This window comes from Vipera ursinii (genome assembly GCF_947247035.1).
Source record: "Vipera ursinii genome assembly, chromosome: 2".
Classification (NCBI taxonomy): domain Eukaryota; kingdom Metazoa; phylum Chordata; class Lepidosauria; order Squamata; family Viperidae; genus Vipera; species Vipera ursinii.
The window spans coordinates 186,544,818-186,566,592 of record NC_139513.1 but is presented as its reverse complement, the minus strand read 5'-3'; the positions used below and the strand labels follow the sequence as shown (position 1 = coordinate 186,566,592).

Sequence of the window (21,775 nt, the reverse complement as noted above, 5' to 3'; positions counted from 1 at the left end):
ATGGTCAAGACAGTTTCAAATATACATATATCAGGCAAAAATATTTTTTGTTTAGAAAATGCCATCTGAATTTTTTTAATCTTTTTCCTGTTAAACAACTCACCTTCAATTCCTTAAGTTAAAAACAAAAATTTGCATTTGCTTAACTGGATATTCAAAGGAAAATATACTGAACAATTACATAATATCCCTTAGTTAATATTTTAGTTTTTACATTTGTAGTGTTTTACATTTATTGTTTTATTTATTAAATTTATAAACCACCCTTCTCACCGATAAGGCAACTCTGGGCCACATTTATTTTAGGGTTCAAATATTTAATGACTACATTTACCTTTAGAGAAAATATTACTCTCTAAACTGAAAAAGTTAAAATGCATAGGAAATGATGTAGTGAATCCTAAACTGTAAGTAACCTTTAATTTTTATTCACCTAATGAAATCCTTCTTAAGGACCTCAGGTAGGCAGATATTGTTGTTTAATGGTGATATAGGATGTAAGCTGCTGCAAGTAAAGCTGCCTTTTGCAGACTTCCGGTTTGTCACACAGCCGCTATGGATGGCTGGGAGACTTGCTCTCTCTGCCCCGTCCAGTTTCGCATCGCTGGGGGCCCTGAAAAGGGCCGAAAGTCACCCTGAGGAGGTGACCAGTAAGGAGGGGCGCTCACTGGATCGTGGGAGAGCCGCAAGTCTCCCATTGGACCTGGAGATCCCTCCAACTTGGCGGACGAAAGGACTGGCCATTATGGCTTGTCCCTAGGCTGTGAACAGCCAAAGTCACATTTTCCTCCAGGCAACTCTTAAAGCAGTGCAGAAGAGACTGGGTGAGATCTACCTCTTTTACACCCTAATTACTTTCTGTACCTCCTTAAGCTGCTAAGCATTTTCCCCCTGCAATGAAGGAAGGGGGATTTTAGCCCTCCCTCCAGAAAGAGCAGTGACTAAATATACAGGGGCATTTTAAACGTTGAAAAAGTAACTGAATCCCAATTGGAACTTTATTTCTCAAAGCATGTGGATTGAAATATTTTTTTTATTTCCTATTGTTCATTGTCTACTTCTGTTGGAAATCTGGATTCTTTCTTATGAAAAAAAGAAAGCAAAACTGAAAAGATTAAGACAACTTTGGGACTCAAAGGGAAACTTTAAAAGGGGCCTGGCTGACTGGTCAGGGAAATAGATAAGATACATAACCTTGAGAACTTTAAAACAACAGCTTTGTGTTCCCTATCTAGAAAAAAAATTCTTTCTTTGGGATTTTCTAAGTGTAAAGCCTTTAGTTTAAAATACCAAAATGGAAGAAGACCAGGAATAAAATTTATTTATAGATGAAAATCAACAAAATCTTGCTATGTTAAAAACACTAATCCAAATTCTTACCGCAACCAATGAAATACTAAGAGGCTATGTGAAGGAACAAGAAGATAGCCCAGATATGAAAGCCCAAACTTTGACCACAATTAAAGAACCATCTATACAAAATACAATAGAAAAAATGAAACATTCAAGTACCATGACAGAAGAATCTACTATTAAACAAATATTGATATTTGAAAATCCAGAAAAGACATTGAAAACCTGGAAAAAGGAAAAGGTTTCTTATACAATTCAGAAGGAACTAGAGGATCTAGAAAAAGAACAGTTGGATGAGTAGACAAACAATTCAGAACAAATACGTCAATATGGAAGAATAAAGAGACGACCTACAAGTCCTCTCAAAAAATGGTGATTGGATGGTTTTGCCAATATCAATTAATATACATGATATTACAAGGAGATTGGTTCGATGACCCAAAAACAAGGACAAGGAAGATGATTTGGCAAAGGAAAAAAGCTAGAATAAGACTCAAGAAGAATGGAGTTTCAACCATCTTGCTGAAATCTGAAACAGAATGTACCTAAATAGATAAGATGTGTATGTTGAACACAAGACACTGTTATGAACAGAGATAAAGAAAAAAATTTGGTCATTAAAATGTAGCAGTATAAATACTAATAGCTAGTTTGAATATTGATTTGTGCATAAAGGTAATGTAAAGGTGAATAATGTAGACAAGCTAAAAACATATTGTTGAACGTAATAAATAGGTCTATATGGAATGTTAAAAATGATAATTATCAGTTTAAGCAAGAGATAGCAGATATAAAGAGGAAGAGAGGAAGCATTAAATATTGAAATAAAAAGAAATTTTGATTATTACTTAAAAAAACAACTGAAAATTAGCAAAAAGGAAGGATATCATATTATATCCTTAACTTGTTGACATAGAGGGTGAGGTTAAGTAAATGGGATGTGTATTTTGAATATTAGATTTTGTGAGGAATGGTGATAGATGAATTGGAAGTATACTAAAAATCTTGGGAATGATAAATATCAAACGTTAAATCTAAATTTTAGTGGAAATTAAAATTGAAAAATCTATTAGGTCATTGATTGTCTAAAAGATTGTATGTTAAAACAATTAGAATATGTGTAAACTAAAAACTATGGATATATGTAAGAAAGTTATTTTCTATGTGATGGATAGGCTAAAACGTGTCTTTTATTTTACAAATAGACAGTATATATGAAGGGGAAAAGAGAGGAAATATTTATGGTAGCAATTTGAAATCTGTACTAATGATATCTGTATGTAATTGAATTACTACTACCCAGCCACCATGTTGCTTTTCAAATATGTGAATGTAATACCAGAAAATCAATAAAATGTGTGTGTGTGTGTGTGTGTGTGTGTGTGTGTATAAAAGCTGCCTTTTGCAATTGACTAATGGTGATTTTTGTCAATGCCAATGGTGTTCAACTGGTGCTCCACATGTTTAGGGATTGCATCCAAGGTGCCTATTGGTACTATCTTGGTTTCTTTTGCCATAGTTGTTATAGTTCTATTTGCAGGTCCTTATATTTTGAGATTTTCTCCAGTTCCTACTCTTTCATTCTGCTGTCTCCAGGTGCTGCAAAGTCCACTGTCAAGACTTCTTATCTTTCGTATCAACAATTACTAAATCCAAGGTGTTATGTGGTGGATGCTTTTCTGTTTTAATTCTGAAGTCCCAGTATACTTGAGCTTCTTCATTTTCAATTACTTTGTCAGTTTTATGGTCCCACCAGTTGTTGTTGGCAGGTAAACAGTAATTCTTTCAGATATTCCAATGCACCATTGTTGCAACTTTGCCATGCCATTGTCAATCCATCTGTGTAGTCTTGTAGCAGCTAACTAAGCGGTCCACTATTTGTTCAGCTTGTTTGCAGAGGTGGCATTGGCTGTCTGCTGCTCCATTCTCAATTCTGGTTTTGTATGCATTTATTTCCTAATGCTTGGTCTTGTACAACCAAAATTAACCCATCAGTCTTTTCTGGGGGTGGGAGCTTTCCTCACCATTTCAAGGAAGGTCTTCCTCTTCTGTCCTCCTCTTGATTGTGGTGAGCAGAGCTGGGAGGGTGATGTGCATTGCTCTGAGAATCCATTGAAGCCCCAATGCATTAGTGGTGCCCTAGGCAACTTTGATGTTACAAAATATCATATTAGAGACACTGTTCTTCAGTCCCTTGTTGCACCCTTTCAAAGTATTGTTGAATCCCAGGGTTGGAAGAGATCTTAAAGGTCATCTAGTCCAAATCCCTGTCCAGAACAGGAAAGGTTGGGAACTTTGTTCTTGAAAAGCTGCAGGGGTAGAGCCACCACACCTTCAGGAAACAGGCTATCCCTTTGCTGCATATCTTTTCTTTAAAAAGGTACATCCTTTAAAATATATTTTAGTGGTATCTAGAACCAGTTGGATGATCTAAATAGGACTAAGGTGATGGAATGGAGCCTGTTCAATTTTGAATGCCATGAATGTTTTGTAACTTGGCTGCTGATTGTAGTGGTTTTAATATGGTTAGATTCGTTTTCTTTGTAATTTTTAAATTGTTTTGAATATTTTAATTGTTAATCTGCCTAGAATTAGGAATGTGAGATAGGTGGTTATACAAAGTTATACGAATGAATATTCAGCATGAAATGGTCAAATAGTTTACTAATAATTACTATACTTTACTTCCCTTCCAATTTATTTTGCATGATTTAATTCTTGCTTGTATTTAATTTCTGTTACTAAACAAATCATGAATAACCAAGTCCTTAAAACAGGTACAACTGTAGCCTAGCTAAAAACTACTTTTCTATCCAAAAACTTTCTATTTCAAAGATTGTTGACAAACAATACGTGCATCATTTCCTTTACTCATTTCTATAGAAGTACCATCTTAGAAAATTATCTCCAGTAAGACCACAATAGATTGTCAGTTATTTAAAATATTTTCTAATTCCCTTTGTGAATTAACGCTACAGCTTCATATAAATCTATGTAATACTTGAACACAAATGCACATAATGAAGGAGATAATTATTTTAGACAAATATATATCATCACTTTGACAGATATGCTTATTCTGGCAGAATCAATTCTAGCTGTGAATTATTTTACATATACTGAATTGGTCTTTGGGCTTTGCTACCACAATGTAACATATAAGCAAGAGAAAAGTCAAGAAACAAAAAAATATGCATATTTGCAGCACATACAGAACGGCTACTTGGGCATACATAGCCAACCATGATCTCAGTTGAGTTTGCACTGAAGAGAAAGATTTTCAGTTTTTTATCACTGAATAAAAATAGCAGTTTGCAAGGTGGCTAAATAATAAACACTGTAAATATCTTAGTCCCTCAAAATAATAACATCAGCAATAATAACAGATTTGGAATAGATAAAATTACTTTTTATGCCTTTCTAATATTGTTTCTGATGCATGTATTATTTCTGGTATTGTGATTTTAAACATTAACAATAAGAAGTCTTTTTCAAAAAAACAAACAACCAAAACAGGTAGTCTTCAGGTTATAATAGCAATTGGGACCAGAATTGGTGTTGCTATGCAATGTAATCATTAAAAAAAAAAGTCATGTGACTTCATTGCTTAGCAACAGCAATTTTGGCAATCTCAGTTGCAGTCATTAAATGAGGGCTATGCAGGTCATTTAATGCTGCAACAGTTGAAACTCCAAAGATTCATTGTAACCCCATATTGTTCAGGACCATCACAAATTTGAAGTGTCACTGAATGACTGGTCATAAGTGTGACGCCCACCTGCACTGTTGACAAGTATCTGAAGTTTGTAAAAGAGTCCTTTATCTCCTACCTTTGTGGTTTTATCTGTGCTGCCATCATCAACTACTATGACCTCATATGTGAATGAAGGATCTTGTTTCTATAAAAATAAAAAGAACCATTTTTCATTTCACAGGGTTTTATGTTCTTTTACTATCAGAAGATGCTACTTTCAAAAATCTTATTGAAGTATTGCAAATACATACCTGTCTCATTTCTAGATAATCTAGTGCTTCATTCATCATTGATGGTACTATAGGAAGATGTGGAAAAAAGCAAAACTGCAGATCTTGTTTCATTTAAAATACACTGAGGATAAAATAGTTTATAAAGCAAAATATATAAAAATATTTATTCTTACATCGTTCTTCTTCATTATATGAAGGTACAACTACAGAAAGTTCATGTGTTGCAGGGTCATGAAGGCTAGGCACAGATTTCCTATCATTCAGAAATAAGTTCTCATCTTCATATTCATAAATACTTGGCGACTGTCTTGCAGTTATATGTGCAATGACTGCAATCTGGGAGGGAAGTAAAAGAGGAGTGGTAGCAGATATACTGTAATATAATAATAATGCAATACCATTCTTGCAAGATTAAACCATTCATGTTAAAGTTTTTAAGATGAATAGAGAACAGGTAAATAAAATTTAGAAAAAGAAATAAATTTGATCTCAATCTCCAAAATTGTGCGCATTGGGGAAGAATCTGCACTAACCAAAATGTAAACATAGAATAAATTATAGTATTAAACATTCATGTGTAATAGATGAAAAGAAGACATAGAGGAATATATTGTATGTTGAGAAAAAGGATGTGAATCCTTTCTGAACTAGGGGATTAGCCATTTTGGATCTCATTCTCACTAACAGAGATGAAATGATAGAAGGTGTTGAAGCCACAGGAACCTTGGGAGGTAGTGATTATGTAATATTGGAATTCAACATTATGGAAGCACAAGCAATAGAACACAGTCAAACTAGAGTCTTGGACTTCAAGAGAGCCAATTTCAATAAACTTAGAGAAGGCTTGGGAAGGATTCCATGGATGAGAATCCTCAAGGGGAAAACAATTCAAGAAGCTTGGGAAATTTTGAAAAGTGAGATAATAAAAGCCCAGTGTAGCACAAAACCAACAAAGAGGAAAAATAACAGCTCTAAAAAGAAATCAGCATGGCTGCATAAAGAACTCTCTGATAAATTGAAAGATAAAAAGGACAAGTATAGAAAGTGGAAAGAGGGGCACATAACTAAGTCAAAATATCAGCAAATAGCCCGAGCCTGCAAAGATGAAGTGAAGAAAACTAAGGCTCATAATGAACTAAATCAAAAATAACAAAAAAGCTTCTTTCAACATGTAAAAAACAAGAAAAAAGTGAAGGAAATGATCCGTCCATTAGTGGGTGAAAGTGGCAAGAAGGTAACAAGCAATAGGGAGAAAGCAGAACTATTTAACTCATTTTTTGCATCTGTCTTTACACAAAGGGAAAAAACAGACCAACCTATCAAAAATAGTGCCATAAAAAACAGAATAGAAAGACAAGTTAAGATAGGCAAGAAAATGGTAAGTGAGCACCTGTCCAGCCTAGATGAGTTCAAATCACCAGGACCAGATGGATTACACCCCAAGGTTCTCAAGGAACTGGCAGATGTGATCTCAGAACCACTGAACTATATTTTTCAAAGATCCTGGAGCACAGGGGAACTACCAGAGGACTGGAAAAGAGCTGATGTAGCTCCCATCTTCAAAAAAGGAAAAAAAAGTAGATCGAGGAAACTACAGACCTATCAGCCTGACCTCAATACCTGGGAAGATTCTGGAAAAGATAATCAAACAACGAATCAGCAAACACTTAGAGGCAAACAAAGTCATTACTAAAAACCAACATGGGTTTGTCAAAAACAGATCATGCCAGACAAATCTTATTGCATTCTTTGACCAAGTGACAAAATTAGTGGATCAGAAGAATTCAGTGGATATAATTTACTTGGACTTCAGTAAGGCATTTGATAAAGTAGATCACAACCTACTACTTGATAAGATAGAAAAATGTGGGTTAGACAGCATCACTACCAGATGGATTCGTAACTGGCTGACCGGCCGTACTCAGTGTGTGGTCCTGAATGGAACTGCATCTACATGGAAGGAAGTGTGTAGTGGGGTGCCCCAGGGCTCTGTTCTGGGCCCAGTGCTCTTCAATATCTTCATTAATGATTTGGACGAGAGGTTAGAGGGGGAACCTATCAAATTTGCAGGCAACACCAAGCTGGCAGGAATAGCCAACACTCCAGAAGGCAGGCCAACACTCTAGAAGACAGGTTCCTGTGGACAGACTTGAACACTGGGTGCTATCTAACAAAATGAAATTCAATGGTGAAAAAAGTAAGGTTCTACATTTAGGCAAGAAAAACCAAATGTACAGGTATAGTATAAGGGGTACCTTGCTCAACAGTAGTAACTGTGAGAGGGATCTCGGAGTCCTAGTGGACAATCACTTAAATATGAGCCAGCAGTGTGCTGCAGCTGCCAAAAAAGCCAACACAGTGCTAGGCTGCATTAACAGAGGGATAGAATCAAGATCATGTGAAGTATTGATACCACTTTACAATGCCTTGGTAAGGCCACACTTGGAATACTGCATCCAGTTTTGGTCACCACGATGTAAAAAAGATGTTGAGACTCTAGAAAGAGTACAGAGAAGAGCAACAAAGATGACTAGGGGACTGGAAGCTAAAACATATAAGGAATGGCTGCTGGAATTGGGTATGTCTACTCTAGTTTAATGAAGAGAAGGATTAGGGGTGACATGATAGCAGTGTTCCAATATCTCAGGGGCTGCCACATAGAAGAGGGAGTCCAGCTATTCTCCAAAGCACCTGAAAGCAGGACAAGAAGCAACAGATGGAAACTAATCAAGGAGAGAAGCAACCTAGAACTAAGGAGAAACTTCCTGACAGTTGGAACAAATAACCAGTGGAACAACCTGCCTCCAGAAGCAGTGAATGCTCCAACACTGGAAGTTTTTAACAAGAGACCGGATAGCCATTTGCCTGAAATGGTATAGGCCCTATACTATAGGGTTTCCTGCCTGAGCAGGGGTTTGGACTAGATGACCTCCAAGGTCCCTTCCAACTTTATCATTATTATTATACATGAGAAATTAGGAATTGGTGTTATTTAGACTGTTGTGAGATCATATGAAAGTAGGAATTCACAGGTTGATGATAGTTACATGTTGTTGTTGTTGTTAGTTGCGAAGTCGTGTCCGACCCATCGCGACCCTATGGACAATGTTCCTCCAGGCCTTCCTGTCCTCTACCATCTTCTGGAGTCCATTTAAGCTCACACCTACTGCTTCAGTGACTCCATCCAGCCACCTCATTCTCTGTCGACCCCTTCTTTTATTGCCCTCAATCTTTCCCAGCATTAGGCTCTTCTCCAGTGAATCCTTCCTTCTCATTAGGTGGCCAAAGTATTTGAGTTTTAGCTTCAGGATCTGGCCTTCTAAAGAGCAGTCAGGGTTGATCTCCTCTAGGACAGACCGGTTTGATCGCCTTGCAGTCCAAGGGACTCGCAGGAGTCTTCTCCAGCACCATAGTTCAAAGGCTTCAATTCTTTGGCGCTCAGCCTTTCTTATGGTCCAGCTTTCAGTGCCATACATTGCAACTGGGAAGACCATAGCCTTGACTATACGCACTTTTGTTGACAGGGTGATGTCTCTGCTTTTTAGTGTGCTGTCTAGATTTGCCATGGCTTTCCTCCCGAGGAGCAAGCGTCTTTTAATTTCTTGGCTACAGTCCCCATCTGCAGTGATCTTGGAGCCCAGGAAAATAAAATCTGTCACTACCTCCATTTCTTCCCCATCTATTTGCCAGGAATTGAGAGGGCCGGATGCCATGATCTTGGTTTTCTTAATGTTTAGTTTCAACCCAAGTTTTGCACTCTCCTTCTTCACTCGCAACAAGAGACTCTTTAGATCCTCTTCACTTTCTGCCATTAGAGTGGTATCATCTGCATATCTTAGGTTGTTGATGTTTCTTCCGGCAATCTTAATTCCAACTTCTGATTCATCTAGCCCTGCCTTTCTCATGATGTGCTCTGCATATAAGTTAAATAGGCAAGGCGACAGTATACAGCCTTGCCGGACTCCTTTCCCAATTTTGAACCAATCAGTGGTTCCGTGTCCAGTTCTCACTGTTGCTTCTTGGCCCGCATATAGGTTTCTCAAGAGACAAATAAGATGGTCTGGTATGCCCATCTCTTTAAGGACTTGCCAGTTTGTTATGATCCACACAATCAAAGGCTTTAGCATAGTCAATGAAGCAGAAGTAGATGTTTTTCTGGAACTCTCTAGCTTTCTCCATGATCCAGCGTATGTTAGCAATTTGATCTCTTGTTCCTCTGCCTCTTCGAAATTCTGCCTGTACTTCTGGTAGTTCTCGATCCACATACTGCTGGAGTCTAGCTTGTAGAATTTTAAGCATAACTTTACTAGCATGAGAAATGAGTGCAATGGTGCGATAGTTTGAACATTCTTTGGCACTGCCTTTCTTTGGAATTGGAATGTAAACTGATCTTTTCCAATCCTGTGGCCACTGTTGAGTTTTCCAAATTTGCTGGCAAATTGAGTGTAGCACTTTTACTGCATCGTCTTTTAAGATTTTGAATAGCTCAGCTGGAATACTGTCACCTCCACTAGCTTTGTTGTTGCTCAGCTTTTGTAAGGCCCACTTCACTTCACATTCTAGGATGTCTGGCTCGAGGTCAGTGACCACCTCATTGTGATTATCAGGGACGTTAAGCTCATTCTTGTATAGTTCTTCTGTGTAATTTTTCCACCTCTTCTTAATCTCTTCTGCCTCTGTTAGGTCCCTGCCATTTTGGTCCTTTATCATGCCCATTTTTGCATTGAACGTTCCCTTCATCTCTCCAATTTTCTTGAAAAGATCTCTGGTCCTCCCTATTCTATTGTTTTCTTCTATTTCTTTGCATTGTTCATTTAAGAAGACATTCTTATCTCTTCTAGCTATTCTTTGGAATTCTGCATTTAATTGGGCATATCTTTCTTTTTCTCCCTTGCCTTTCGCTTCCCTCCTTTCCTCAGCTATTTGCAAAGCTTCCTCAGACAGCCATTTTGCTTTCTTGCATTTCTTTTTCTTTGGGATGGTTTTGGTTGCTACCTGTTGTACAATGTTGCGAACCTCTGTCCATAGTTCTTCAGGCACTCTGTCTATCAGATCTAATTCCTTAAATCTATTTGTCACCTCTACTGTATATTCAACAGGGATATGATTTAATTCATACCTGACTGGCCTAGCGCTTTTCCCTACTTTCTTTAATTTAAGCCTAAACTTTGCAACAAGAAACTCATGGTCTGAGCCACAGTCAGCTCCTGGTCTTGTTTTTACTGACTGTATAGAGCTTCTCCATCTTTGGCTGCAGAGCATATAGTCAATCTGATTTCTGTGTTGACCGTCTGGTGATGTCCATGTGTAGAGCCATCTCTTGGGTTGTTGGAAAAGAGTGTTTGCTATGACCATCGTATTCTCTTGACAAAATTCTATCAGCCTGTGCCCTGCTTCATTTTGTATTCCAAGGCCAAACTTGCCTGTTATTCCGGTTATCTTTTGGCTTCCTACTTTAGCATTCCAATCCCCCATGATGATAAGGACATCATTTTTTGGTGTTAGTTCTATAAGGTGCTGTAGAGCTTCATAGAACCGGTCAATTTCATCCTCTTCAGCACCGGTGGTTGGGGCATAGACTTGGACTACTGTGATATTGAATGGTTTGCCTTGGATTCGAACTGAGATCATTCTGTCATTTTGAGGATTGTATCCTAGTATTGCTTTTCCTACTTTTTTATTGACTATGAAGGCTACTCCATTTCTTCTGAGGGATTCTTGCCCGCAGTAGTATACCTGATAGTCATCTGAATTAAATTCAACCATTCCTGTCCATTTTAGTTCGCTGATACCTAAGATGTCGATGTTTAGTCTTGTCATCTCTTGTTTGACCACGTCCAGCTTTCCTTGATTCATGGATCTTACATTCCAGGTTCCTATTGAGAAAAAATCTTTACAGCATCGGACTTTCCTTTCACCACCAGACATATCCACAGCTGAACGTCCTTTCGGCTTTGGCCCAGTCGCTTCATTCTTTCTGGCGCTACTAGTACTAGCCCTCTGCTCTTCCCCAGTAGCATATTGGACGCCTTCCGACCTGAGGGGCTCATCTTCCAGCATCATATCGTTTTGCCTTTTGGTACTGTCCATACGGTTTTCATGGCAAAGATACTGGAGTGGTTTGCCATTTCCTTCTCCAGTGGATCACGTTTTGTCAGAACTCTCTGCTATGACCTTTCCGTCTTGGGTGGCCCTGCACGGCATAGCTCATAGCTTCATTGAATTACGCAAGCCCCTTCGCCACGACAAGGCAGTAATCCATGAAGGGGAGTTACATGTTATGGCTTAGTAAATAGTTATGACAAAAAAAGTGACCAGGACTAAAAGTGATACCCTGAGGATTTTATAAAGAGAAAATAAATGAGGACTGAAGCACAAAACAAAACATATGAAGAGAATATGTGGATTGAGAGGAAGCTAAATTATGATGCTGATAAGCTCCTAAAAAAGAGAGATGAGTTTAAAGAACAAAAGGCAATATATAAATTGCATAAATACAACAGGATCATTTGCAAAGGTAAATGAACACATAAGAATACTGAATAGTGTTGATATGAATTAGATTAAGTTATATTTGTTTTTCTTTTGTCCCATGCTTTTAATTTTGTTTGGTTTATTTTTTTCTGCACTTTGCACAATTGGTATTGATGTATAAACACATTAGCATTTAAACAAAAGGTACTCCCACTAAAATGGGTTTTAGTTTCTAATTTAAGAAATGCTGAGATCTATTCCTTTAAAAAAATACTTCAAATTTCTGAATAAAAACTGTCCAAGTCAGCAGCCCAGCCTTCTCTGATAAGGTAGTAAGAACATCTCAAAGAGCAGCATGCACCAGAAAGACATTGTTCTAAAAAACCCAGAAGTGATTAAAATAATTTCAGGGAAGCTATAATGTGAAGAAAGATGAATTCATATGAACTGCAAAATCTCAGAAAAGGTGCACAACTAAACGTGGAAACTCACTCACACCCACTCAACCCGAATGTCAATTTAATTGTAGTCAGAGGCATGTGCATTCACACATTTTTCTTATCATCTGATATTACTCAAGTTTTACACTGCAATTTTATTTTTATATTTATAAACCGCCTGAAGCCTCTGAGGAATGAGACGGAGAACTGCTTATTCCTCAATCTAGGAAGGACGCATTGCATCCATTCTGAGGCATTTTTGTTAAATTTGCTGATATAAAATTGAACCTCGTATGTAATGAAACCCCTACGCCAAATTTTCCTGAAATGTCAGGAAAATGACAGGAAAAACATGTCTGGGGCCCGAGATAGTAAAAAAGCAGAGCCCACTAGGAGGAAGAGTTTGCCATTCTGCCTTCATTCTCTTGGCCCCCGCAATGCTTTAGGGCCAGTCCTGATCCCTTCTCACCAGAGCCAGCCCTGCAGTCGCTAATATCACGATCCCTTCGACCAGCCACCCCAGTTCCATCATCAGCTACTTTAGCACTTCGCTTTTTCGCTTAGACGCCTCAGTCAGCCAGCATTCGGAGCGATTTATCGAAAGAGACACGAAAGCGGAAGGAAAGAATGATGAGGACGAGAAAGGCTGAGCTTCCGGTGTATGGAGCAGCCTATTGGCTCAGATGATTAGACATTTAGGAAGACTGCAACTAAAATATCTTTTTTGAGGTTCACGGAGATAAACCCATTCATGTCGTGTGAAAAACACAAGGGGTTATTAAAAATATGGTCATAGTAAAAGAGAGCCTAAAGCTCCGTAGTCATGTGAGCGTAGCTTACCTGCAAAAGTCGTGGGTGCTCCGTAAACTGGAGGCTTTTAAGAAGAGAATGGACAGCCACTTACTTGTCTGAAATGGTGTAGGGTCTCCTGCTTGAGCAGGGGGATGGATTAGAAGACCTCCATGGTCCCTTCCAACTCTCTTATTCTATGTTCTATGCATTGAAGTTAGTCTGAGTGGGTACCGATATGGCAATGAAGATATTTGGCAGCAATCTTTGAACAGTTTTGTATTGGAGAAGCTGTTTTGTATACACTTTTGTATTCTGAAGCTCATCGTCGGTTCGTTTTCTAAGGTACAAAATTAATTGTGAACCTATTTTCAAACTACCTTAAGTCTGGTCGTAAAAGACCAATAACTAATAAGTAGCGGTTTTATTTGCACTGGCAGGGCATTTTTAAACTGTTTAAGTCAGAACTAGAAAATCGCTAATGTGAAAGAAGACAGGTGTAGACAAACCACGTTTCCTTCGAATCGATTCGTGATTTGACATTACGGGTCCTCTGCATAATAATCTTAGCAACAATCATAGAAGTAGCTTTTCATCCAAGAGATCATTCTCCAAGTATTATAAAATTAATTTTAGTATTACCCATAACTATGGAGAAATCCTGTATTTCTTTACTAATGTGTATAAGGAAAACTAAGACTTTCGTAATATTGAGTTCAGAAAATTAGGCGAACTATTTTTTTTAACCTCTAGCTACCAGTACCATTTGGGAGACTCCGAGACCGCTCTTTGGTTTTTGCCGAAACTGCCGACAACGTGCAAATCTCACCTTTTCCTAGTTTTAGTTACATCGCAGACTCGATTTAGTAGCGCCTTCCGCAACTGGATTGTTTACAGTCTCTCTCAGTTGCTAAACGAAGAAACCAGTGAAGTGACGATGACGACGACCATAACGGCCGCGTTCAGGTAAATGTTTATTTCCCGCCGATCGGGGAGCGCGGAGTGCTTCCCCTCGTGCCCAAACCGTTTCTCGTTCGGAGGGTCTTGGGCGCCCGCGCTCGCGTCTAGGTGTTCTCGCAACTCGCGATCAGACATTTCGGTTTCAGAAAGTTCTAGTCTTGCTTAAAGTTCTATCAAATTTGAACGCATTATAATGGTGCCTTCATTAAGTTCTCCCTTGCTTCTTACTGTTAAAAGGGGGAAAAGGTGTAGTTTTCTTCACCAGGAAACGATCTCCAGAAACCCTTTCTCCTATGTACAGAATCGTTATTGCCCTCTACTGACAGTTTCCCCTTTGTGGGAATGTGTATTTTTGAATTACACCCTCAGCCTGCTGTATTCACTAAGTTTAGAACACATTCAAACTGGCAGAATTTATGCATTCCTGCAGTAGTGAAAGAGGACCAGTAAAAAAGAATAAGAAATTGGCTTAATTAAATTGCCTTTTTTTGAGAGGGTGCTATTTAAGAATGTCCCCTGATCTTTAACCAAAACCTGTGCGTGCATTTTCTTGTTTCACTGAATCTAACCGTTCTTTGGGGCAATTGAAAATCAAATAAAGCAATATAACAGTAATCTTAAAGACTAGTGTTGAAAAACTTGTTACTTCACAGGTGAATAGGTACATGTTTTAACTTTTCTAAAAAGAACACATTTTGGAAAGCTAGATGAATTTCCCCTAGCAAGAGGGGTCCAGGGGCGACACCTTTTAGGAGCCCTTACTTTTTGTTACTTTTGCCTTGAATCTTTCTGATTTGGTGGACTGATGATGCTATGTTTCCAAATAGCTAGGGAGGGGAAAAATGGAACCCTGTGGTACCCTGCCCTGCTAAGAGAATCTAAGTCATTGTACAAGGAATAAAAATTCAACTCCAAGGGTGTTGGAAAACAAAACAAGTTTTATTAAAGCTTTTGCAAAAGCTGGTGGAACTCTTGGTAATGGGAAATTCCAGAGTCCACACTTGAATCAATTTTTGCATAGGTTTTTATACCCTGTCCTGTGCATCATGTTACATTCTTCCAAAGTGAGCCCAGTTGATAGGCCCACCAGGTCACATGCTTTCCGACTGCCTAGCAATCATTACAATTACCAAACCCTCCAATTATTAGATCAAAAAGCCCTCTTTTGTTCCTCTCTTATCTTCAATCCCTTTTCTATGGCATGATTTGTAACATCCTGCTAACTAAGGGTATAGCCTTATCTACAAGGTGAGCTGATACCCAAACTGGATAATTGCAATTATAAAAGATTTATGTCTTCCCTTGTTTATCTATAAGAATTCCTGCTTTGCATCTAGAAGCTATGTGTGTATCAGATAAAAACAACAACAACAATAAAGTTTTGTCTTAGGCCCAGTACTCTTCAACTTCATAAATTATCCAGATGAGAGGAAAGAAGAGGAACTCATAAAATTTGCAGACAACATCAAGTTGGAGAGAATAGCTAACACTTTAGAAGACAGACCTAAGATTCAAAATGACCTTGACAGGCTTAACTGGGCCCTGTCCAACAATATGCAGTTCAGTGGTAAGAAAAGTAAAATCCTATGCTAGGCAAGAAAAAGTACAGATGTAGAAAAGGCAGTACCTGTCTCAATAGTAATAACTCAGAGGGATCTAGGTGTCCTAGTGGACAACCACTTAAATGTGAGCTAGCAGTGTGCTGCAGCTGCCAAATAGGTGGAAACTTATTAAAGAGAGAACTACGGTGAAATTTCCGGATGTTTTCCAGCAGAGACTGGACAGCCATTTGTCTGGAATGGTATACCATAATTCAAAAAAGGGAAAAAATTGATCCAGGAAACTACAGACCTATCAGCCTGACCTCAATACCTGGGAAGATTCTGGAAAAGATAATCAAACAACAAATCAGCGAACACCTTGATGCAAACAAAGTCATCACTAAAAGTCAACATGGGTTTGCCAAAAACAGATCATGCCAGTCAAACCTTATTGCATTCTTTGACCAAGTGACAAAATTAGTGGACCAGAGGAATGCTGTAGATATAATTTACTTGGACTTCAGTAAGGCATTTGATAAAGTAGATCACAACCTACTACTTGATAAGATAGAAAAATGTGGGTTAGACAGCATCACCGCCAGATGGATTCGTAGCTGGCTGACAGGTTGTACTCAGTGTGTGGTCCTCAATGGAACTGCATCTAAATGGAAGGAAGTGTGTAGTGGGGTGCCCCAGGGCTCTGTTCTGGGCCCAGTGCTCTTCAACATCTTCATTAACGATTTGGATGAGGGGATAGATGGGGAACTCATCAAATTTGCAGACGACACCAAGCTGGCAGGAATAGCCAATACTCCAGAAGATAGGCTTAAAATACAGGAGGATCTGGACAGACTCGAACACTGGGCGCTATCTAACAAAATGAAATTCAATGGTGAAAAAAGTAAGGTTCTACATTTAGGTAGGAAAAATCTAATGCACATAGTATAGGTGGTACCTTGCTCAATAGTAGTAACTGTGAGAGGGATCTCGGAGTCCTAGTAGACAATCACTTCAATATGAGCCAGCAGTGTGCTGCAGCTGCCAAAAAAGCCAACACAGTGCTAGGCTGCATTAACAGAGGGATAGAATCAAGATCAAGTGATGTACTAATATCACTTTACAATGCTTTGGTAAGGCCACACCTGGAATACTGCATCCAGTTTTGGTCACCATGATGTAAAAAAGATGTCGAGACTCTTGAAAGGGTACAGAGAAGAGCAACAAAGATGATTGGGGGACTGGAAGCTAAAACATATAGGGAACGGTTGCTGGAATTGGGTATGTGTAGTTTAACGAAGAGAAGAGTGAGGGGTGACATGATAGCAGTGTTCCAATATCTCAGGGGCTGCCACAAAGAAGAGGGAGTCAAGCTATTCTCCAAAGCACCTGAAAGCAGGACAAGAAGCAATGGATGGAAACTAGTCAAGGAGAGAAGCAACCTAGAACTAAGGAGAAACTTCCTGACAGTTAGAACAATTAACCAGTGTCTGAAATGGTATAGGGTTTTCTGCCTGAGCAGGGGGTTGGACTAGATGACCTCCAAGGTCCCTTCCAACTTCTTCTTCTTCTTCTTCTTCTTCTTCTTCTTCTTCTTCTTCTTCTTCTTCTTCTTCTTCTTCTTCTTCTTCTTCTTGTTATTATTATTTTGGTCATATAAAGTGGTTTTGACTGCTCTTCTGACCCACCCAGTTGTACTAGGTTTTAATGGCTCCAGTGGGCAAAGGTTGAGAGAATAGTTAGCCTAATAGCCACAAACATCTTATTTGCTTCCTTTGGAATGCAGTAATTGCTATTAATCCTACAAATCCTAATCAGATGGCATCCCCATAAACAGTTTCTGCTGCTTTGGAAATTCAAAATTGCTATCCAGTTGGGAATGTTATTTTATCCTAAAACGTTAACTTGATTTGTCTATTTCTAAAATATTTTATTTAAATTTCTATTTGTTTTAGAACTGTAGAACCTTTGGAATATTACAGAAGATTCTTAGTGAGTACAAAGTGTATATATCTGTATATATTAAATATGTTTTTGAAATCTGCTACTTGTATGGCCATATCTGGAGGCTCTCATCTCTTGCTGCATAAAAGCAGATTGCATTAAAAATATCTATTACAAGATTTCAGTGGAACACGTTCACATTGTAGAGATGCTGCCAGATCCACACTGTCACTAAAGTGGCCCTGGTACCATAGAGTGTCTTTTAATAGCTGTGACTGATTTATCAGCTGCAACCATCTCTCTGAAGAGGCAGCTTTGGAACACTTATTCATGAACTGTAACTTCCCAGTTAGATTACTGTGATTCAGAAATGCACTTAGTTCAAAGTAGAGTAACTAGGCTACTCACTAGGGCTGGCTGATAAAAAAATTATGTCAGTTCTTCACCATCTGTACTGACCCCTAGCCCATTTCCTTCCCCTGGCTTTGACTTTCAATGGCTTAAGACTAGGTTATCTGAACAATTACATTCTCCTATATGTACCATGTTTCCCTGAAAATTAGATCTAGCCTGAAAATAAGCCCTAGCCTGATTTTTTACATGCGCACCTAATATAAACCCTACTCCTAAAATAAGCTCTAGTTAAGAGCCTGTCCACTCTGTCCCACTGTATGGTTTCTTGCTGCTGCAACAGGGCAGGAGATCTCATGTCATACTGGTGCCGTCATGAGGTGAGGCGAGGCAGATGGAGTGAAGCTGCCCCATGTGCGCTGCACCTGTGCACCTCGGCCCCCACAGCCAGGGCAACACGTCCTGCTACCTGCCTCACCTCACTTTGTAGTACAGAGTGGGAGGCTGGCCATGCAGGCTTCTGCCCTGCCTCACCTCGTGGCGGTGGCAACGTCTCCCCTCTGCGCTGCTTTGAAGTTCCGTCTTGGCCTCCCCAAGCAGACCCATCATCAGAAAGGCCCAGGGAAGAAGGGGCTCCCCAGACACCCTCAGCTCCCCAATGCAGTACCCCGGTTTCTGCAACCTGCGCCTCCTACATCCCTGGGCCAGGCAGGTGCTCACTTTCCTGTGAAGTCCTCGAGGGTCTCCTCTGTGCCCCCTCCCCACGGCGCCAGTAGCAGCAGCAACAGCAGCATCCCTTCTTTGCCCCCCTTCCCAGACTGCCTCCCCCCAAGCACCATTCGTTCCTAGTCCAGGCACTGAGGCAGGTCCTACCCAGCAGGTGAACCAATGAGCCCCGGCCTTCTCGAAACCATCCCGGTGTGTCTTCTGGCTGGGCAGTGGGCGAAGGTTGAGCTTGGGAGCTTGGGAGGCAGTGGCGTGGCTTGGCCCAGTAACAACAGCAACAGCAGAGTCCCCTCTGGATGACCCCTCCAGTGCCAGCTGCACGCTATTTAAACCTAAGCACTCAGACCGGAACCTTGGTGGGCTTAAAGGAGACGGGCGCTGCATCATCCTTGCAGCTCCGAGGGGGAAGTGGCAGTGGCAGCAGAATGCTCCGCTCGTCGCCTGCCCTGCCCTGCTGTGGCCGTCCAAGCTCGATCTTTGCCTGCTGCCCAAGATTTTCATGAAAATAGCAAAATGATTCGCTCTGTTTCCAAGAGCCCCATAGACGCCCAAACACTTTTTGCCTGGACAGAAAACTAATGGAGACTGGAAGCTTCATCTGTTTGCAGAAAGAAAGAGTGTGGCAGTTGGGGGGAGGCGGCAGGGGAGGGTTGCGCTGCCCGGTCCTTGGGCTTCCTCCTCCGGTCCATGCTGCTCTTCTCTTTGCCTGAAGGCACATTCTGCTGGCACTGCCCTTGCCTCCCAAGCGTCTGCTCTGGGAAGTCCTGTAAGCAGTTGTGGCCGCGGGCAAGCAGACGGTGGGATGGAGTGGGTGGGCAGCCACAAATTAAGACTTCCCCGAAAATAAGCTCCAGTGGTCTTTTGTTCCTCCCAAAAATGTAAGACCCGGTCTTATTTTCAGAGAAACATGGGTACCTATCTGGGCCTTGAGCAAATATTTTATAGTAATATTTAATAGAGAAAGTGCTCCTCAGATTCAACTTCATTATCAATCCATTGATTGGAATATGTCTGAATTAATCCCCTTAACAGGCCTCATTATCCTAGGGATTTGTGTTATTTGTGCCAATAAGACAAAGCATAGCATATTGTTGTTTGTTTAAATAGAATCATTGTCATTTAAAAGATGAATCTCTGAAGACAGGGTCACAGCACTGTAAGATGATTTTCTCATCATTATAAAGTGGGTGGATCATGGAGGAAGAACAGGATCTGGTATGACTAGAATAAAGCAAGATGTATTAAGGATTTTCCCAGTCTTTTAATGGGTATTTTCATAATTGTCCTCAATAAACACAAAAAAGTTTTCCTGTCAAAAGTTTTAGCATTGAAAATTCAATTTTTGGTTATCAGTGACTGACTTATTTAGCAGGTCTATTTAAATCTGTGTATTTTTGAGTGCAAATAATTACACTTTTGTTTTTAGATCATTCATATCATACCAGTTTGCTTATCAAATGCTGATTTTTTAAAACTCAAGTTCATGTACTGTAAGCTAAATAAGATTAATCATGTATGCCTGATTGGGTGATCCTTATAGAAAGAAAATTGTCGGCCTGATGGAAGGGACCTTGGTGAATTTAGGACCACAACTATCAACATAGGTAAATGCTTTACTATTGAACAACTATCCTTGCTTATAGTATTCCAAATTAATTGTGAGATACTCTAGTCTCCAGTATGTAGTTGGGAGTTTGTTTTGAGAAATAATGGAAAGAATCACATAGAGAACATAGTCTGATTAAGTAAGGATATGAAAGACAAGACTAATCGCTATGGTCATATGTTGAAATGATTCATATTAATCACAACATCTAATCACAACTAATTTTCCCATATTTACAACAGATTACTAATGTATATAATTTGAAAGTCAATACATTTGTGTGTGTGTTTATCTGCTAGCAGAAGAATGTAAACAGAAATTGGTACATCCCACATCATCTTTTCCTTTCCAGTCCCCCAAAAGACTCCTAGAATGGTGAATATCTTGCTGAATTGAGCAGTCAGTGATGGAACGAGCTGTTCATGGAAAGTTAGATACATTTTATGTTCCACTCATAAAATATATCTTTTATTGATATTCCATGAACATACTATTCCTCTTCCATTTTCTGCAGTGGTGAGAGAAATTATGTGAATCTTATAGAACTATTTGTAATCCTGTTGTATTGTACTCTCTGAATGTGATTAGAGCTTCACATAAATCCTATTAATCAATAAAAAAGTTTCTCACAAAACAACATCTACAGTAGTGTTTTATATCATGCTAGTATACTAAGCCATCATTGACTGCTTTGTTGGAAAATGTATGTGAAGTTTTAGTAATTTCTAGCACCTCATTTGTGAGCATTGAAATTTCTCTTGGTAGAACAATGGATTCAGGATTATACCAACAAATTCTATAGCAGAATGTCCCTAAGCATTCATTGCTGCTAAAAACTTAATGAACTTTTCCCAAAGACAGTAAATTTTGCCATGATGTGTGCAATAATGATAAAATGTAAACTATTTGGCATGTTAGCCTTTTTAAAATAGGATTTAGATGAAGCATCACTATATAGGGCACAAGACTGCAGGATTATAGATAAATTGAAAGGCTATCATTTGGTCTCTTATGGAGGGCTAGCACCCTGCACAGCAGATTTCAGAAGCATTTAATGAGAACAGTGTGCAGAAAAGTCAGTTTCTACCTACTTTAGTAAGTAAATATCTAACTCAGCTCTTGTTATATATCCAATTGTATGGACATACATTTTAATAAAACAAATCTGCTTGAATTGGTCACAAGAAAATAAAAATGGAAGAAAAAAGCTTGCATTTAGAATGCACTATCCTGCAGCAGCAGTGGTAAAATATTTTACATTCACAGTGGGTATGATGAGAAACAGCAAAAATGAGCTAAGCTTGAACCATCACTGTGCAACATTGTAGGATTATAATTGCACTGTTTTTGTTTTCATTTTCTACTGGTGAAATGAAACTACTGTGAAAAAAAATTAGCTAAAACAGAGTTCCCCAACCTTTCTGGCTTCACTGACCAGCGAGGGGGGGAGAGGGGATGGGGGGGATGGTTGCATACATGTGCAGCTCCATTTATGCAAATGGAGTGCATGCACATGTTTGCGCTAGTGGGGATACATGCATGAACGGCCTGGTTCAAAATGGCTCATGACCCAGTAGTGGGCGGTGGCCTGGAGGTTGGGGACCCCT

The 21,775-nt window shown here is 39.3% G+C and overlaps 2 protein-coding genes across 2 annotated transcripts in view; one reads left to right on the top strand and one right to left on the bottom strand.

Moving 5' to 3' along the window:
• The window catches only part of ALG5 (ALG5 dolichyl-phosphate beta-glucosyltransferase), a 45,168-nt gene extending 32,306 nt beyond the window's left edge, over positions 1 to 12,862 (bottom strand). The window contains exons 1-4 of the mRNA XM_083354480.1: positions 12,724 to 12,862; positions 5,514 to 5,676; positions 5,359 to 5,405; positions 5,184 to 5,252 (exon numbers count right to left, since the gene is read on the bottom strand). Of these exons, the coding sequence (XP_083210606.1) occupies positions 5,184 to 5,252; positions 5,359 to 5,405; positions 5,514 to 5,676; positions 12,724 to 12,786 (342 nt within the window). The 5' untranslated portion in view covers positions 12,787 to 12,862. The remainder of the gene's footprint in view (positions 1 to 5,183; positions 5,253 to 5,358; positions 5,406 to 5,513; positions 5,677 to 12,723) is intronic.
• Positions 12,863 to 13,095: 233 nt separating this feature from the next.
• Positions 13,096 to 21,775, top strand: part of EXOSC8 (exosome component 8) — a 366,617-nt gene continuing 357,937 nt past the window's right edge. Inside the window, exons 1-4 of the mRNA XM_083354497.1 lie at positions 13,096 to 13,388; positions 13,797 to 14,009; positions 17,497 to 17,533; positions 20,103 to 20,166. Coding sequence (XP_083210623.1) covers positions 13,981 to 14,009; positions 17,497 to 17,533; positions 20,103 to 20,166 — 130 coding nt within the window. The 5' untranslated portion in view covers positions 13,096 to 13,388; positions 13,797 to 13,980. The remainder of the gene's footprint in view (positions 13,389 to 13,796; positions 14,010 to 17,496; positions 17,534 to 20,102; positions 20,167 to 21,775) is intronic.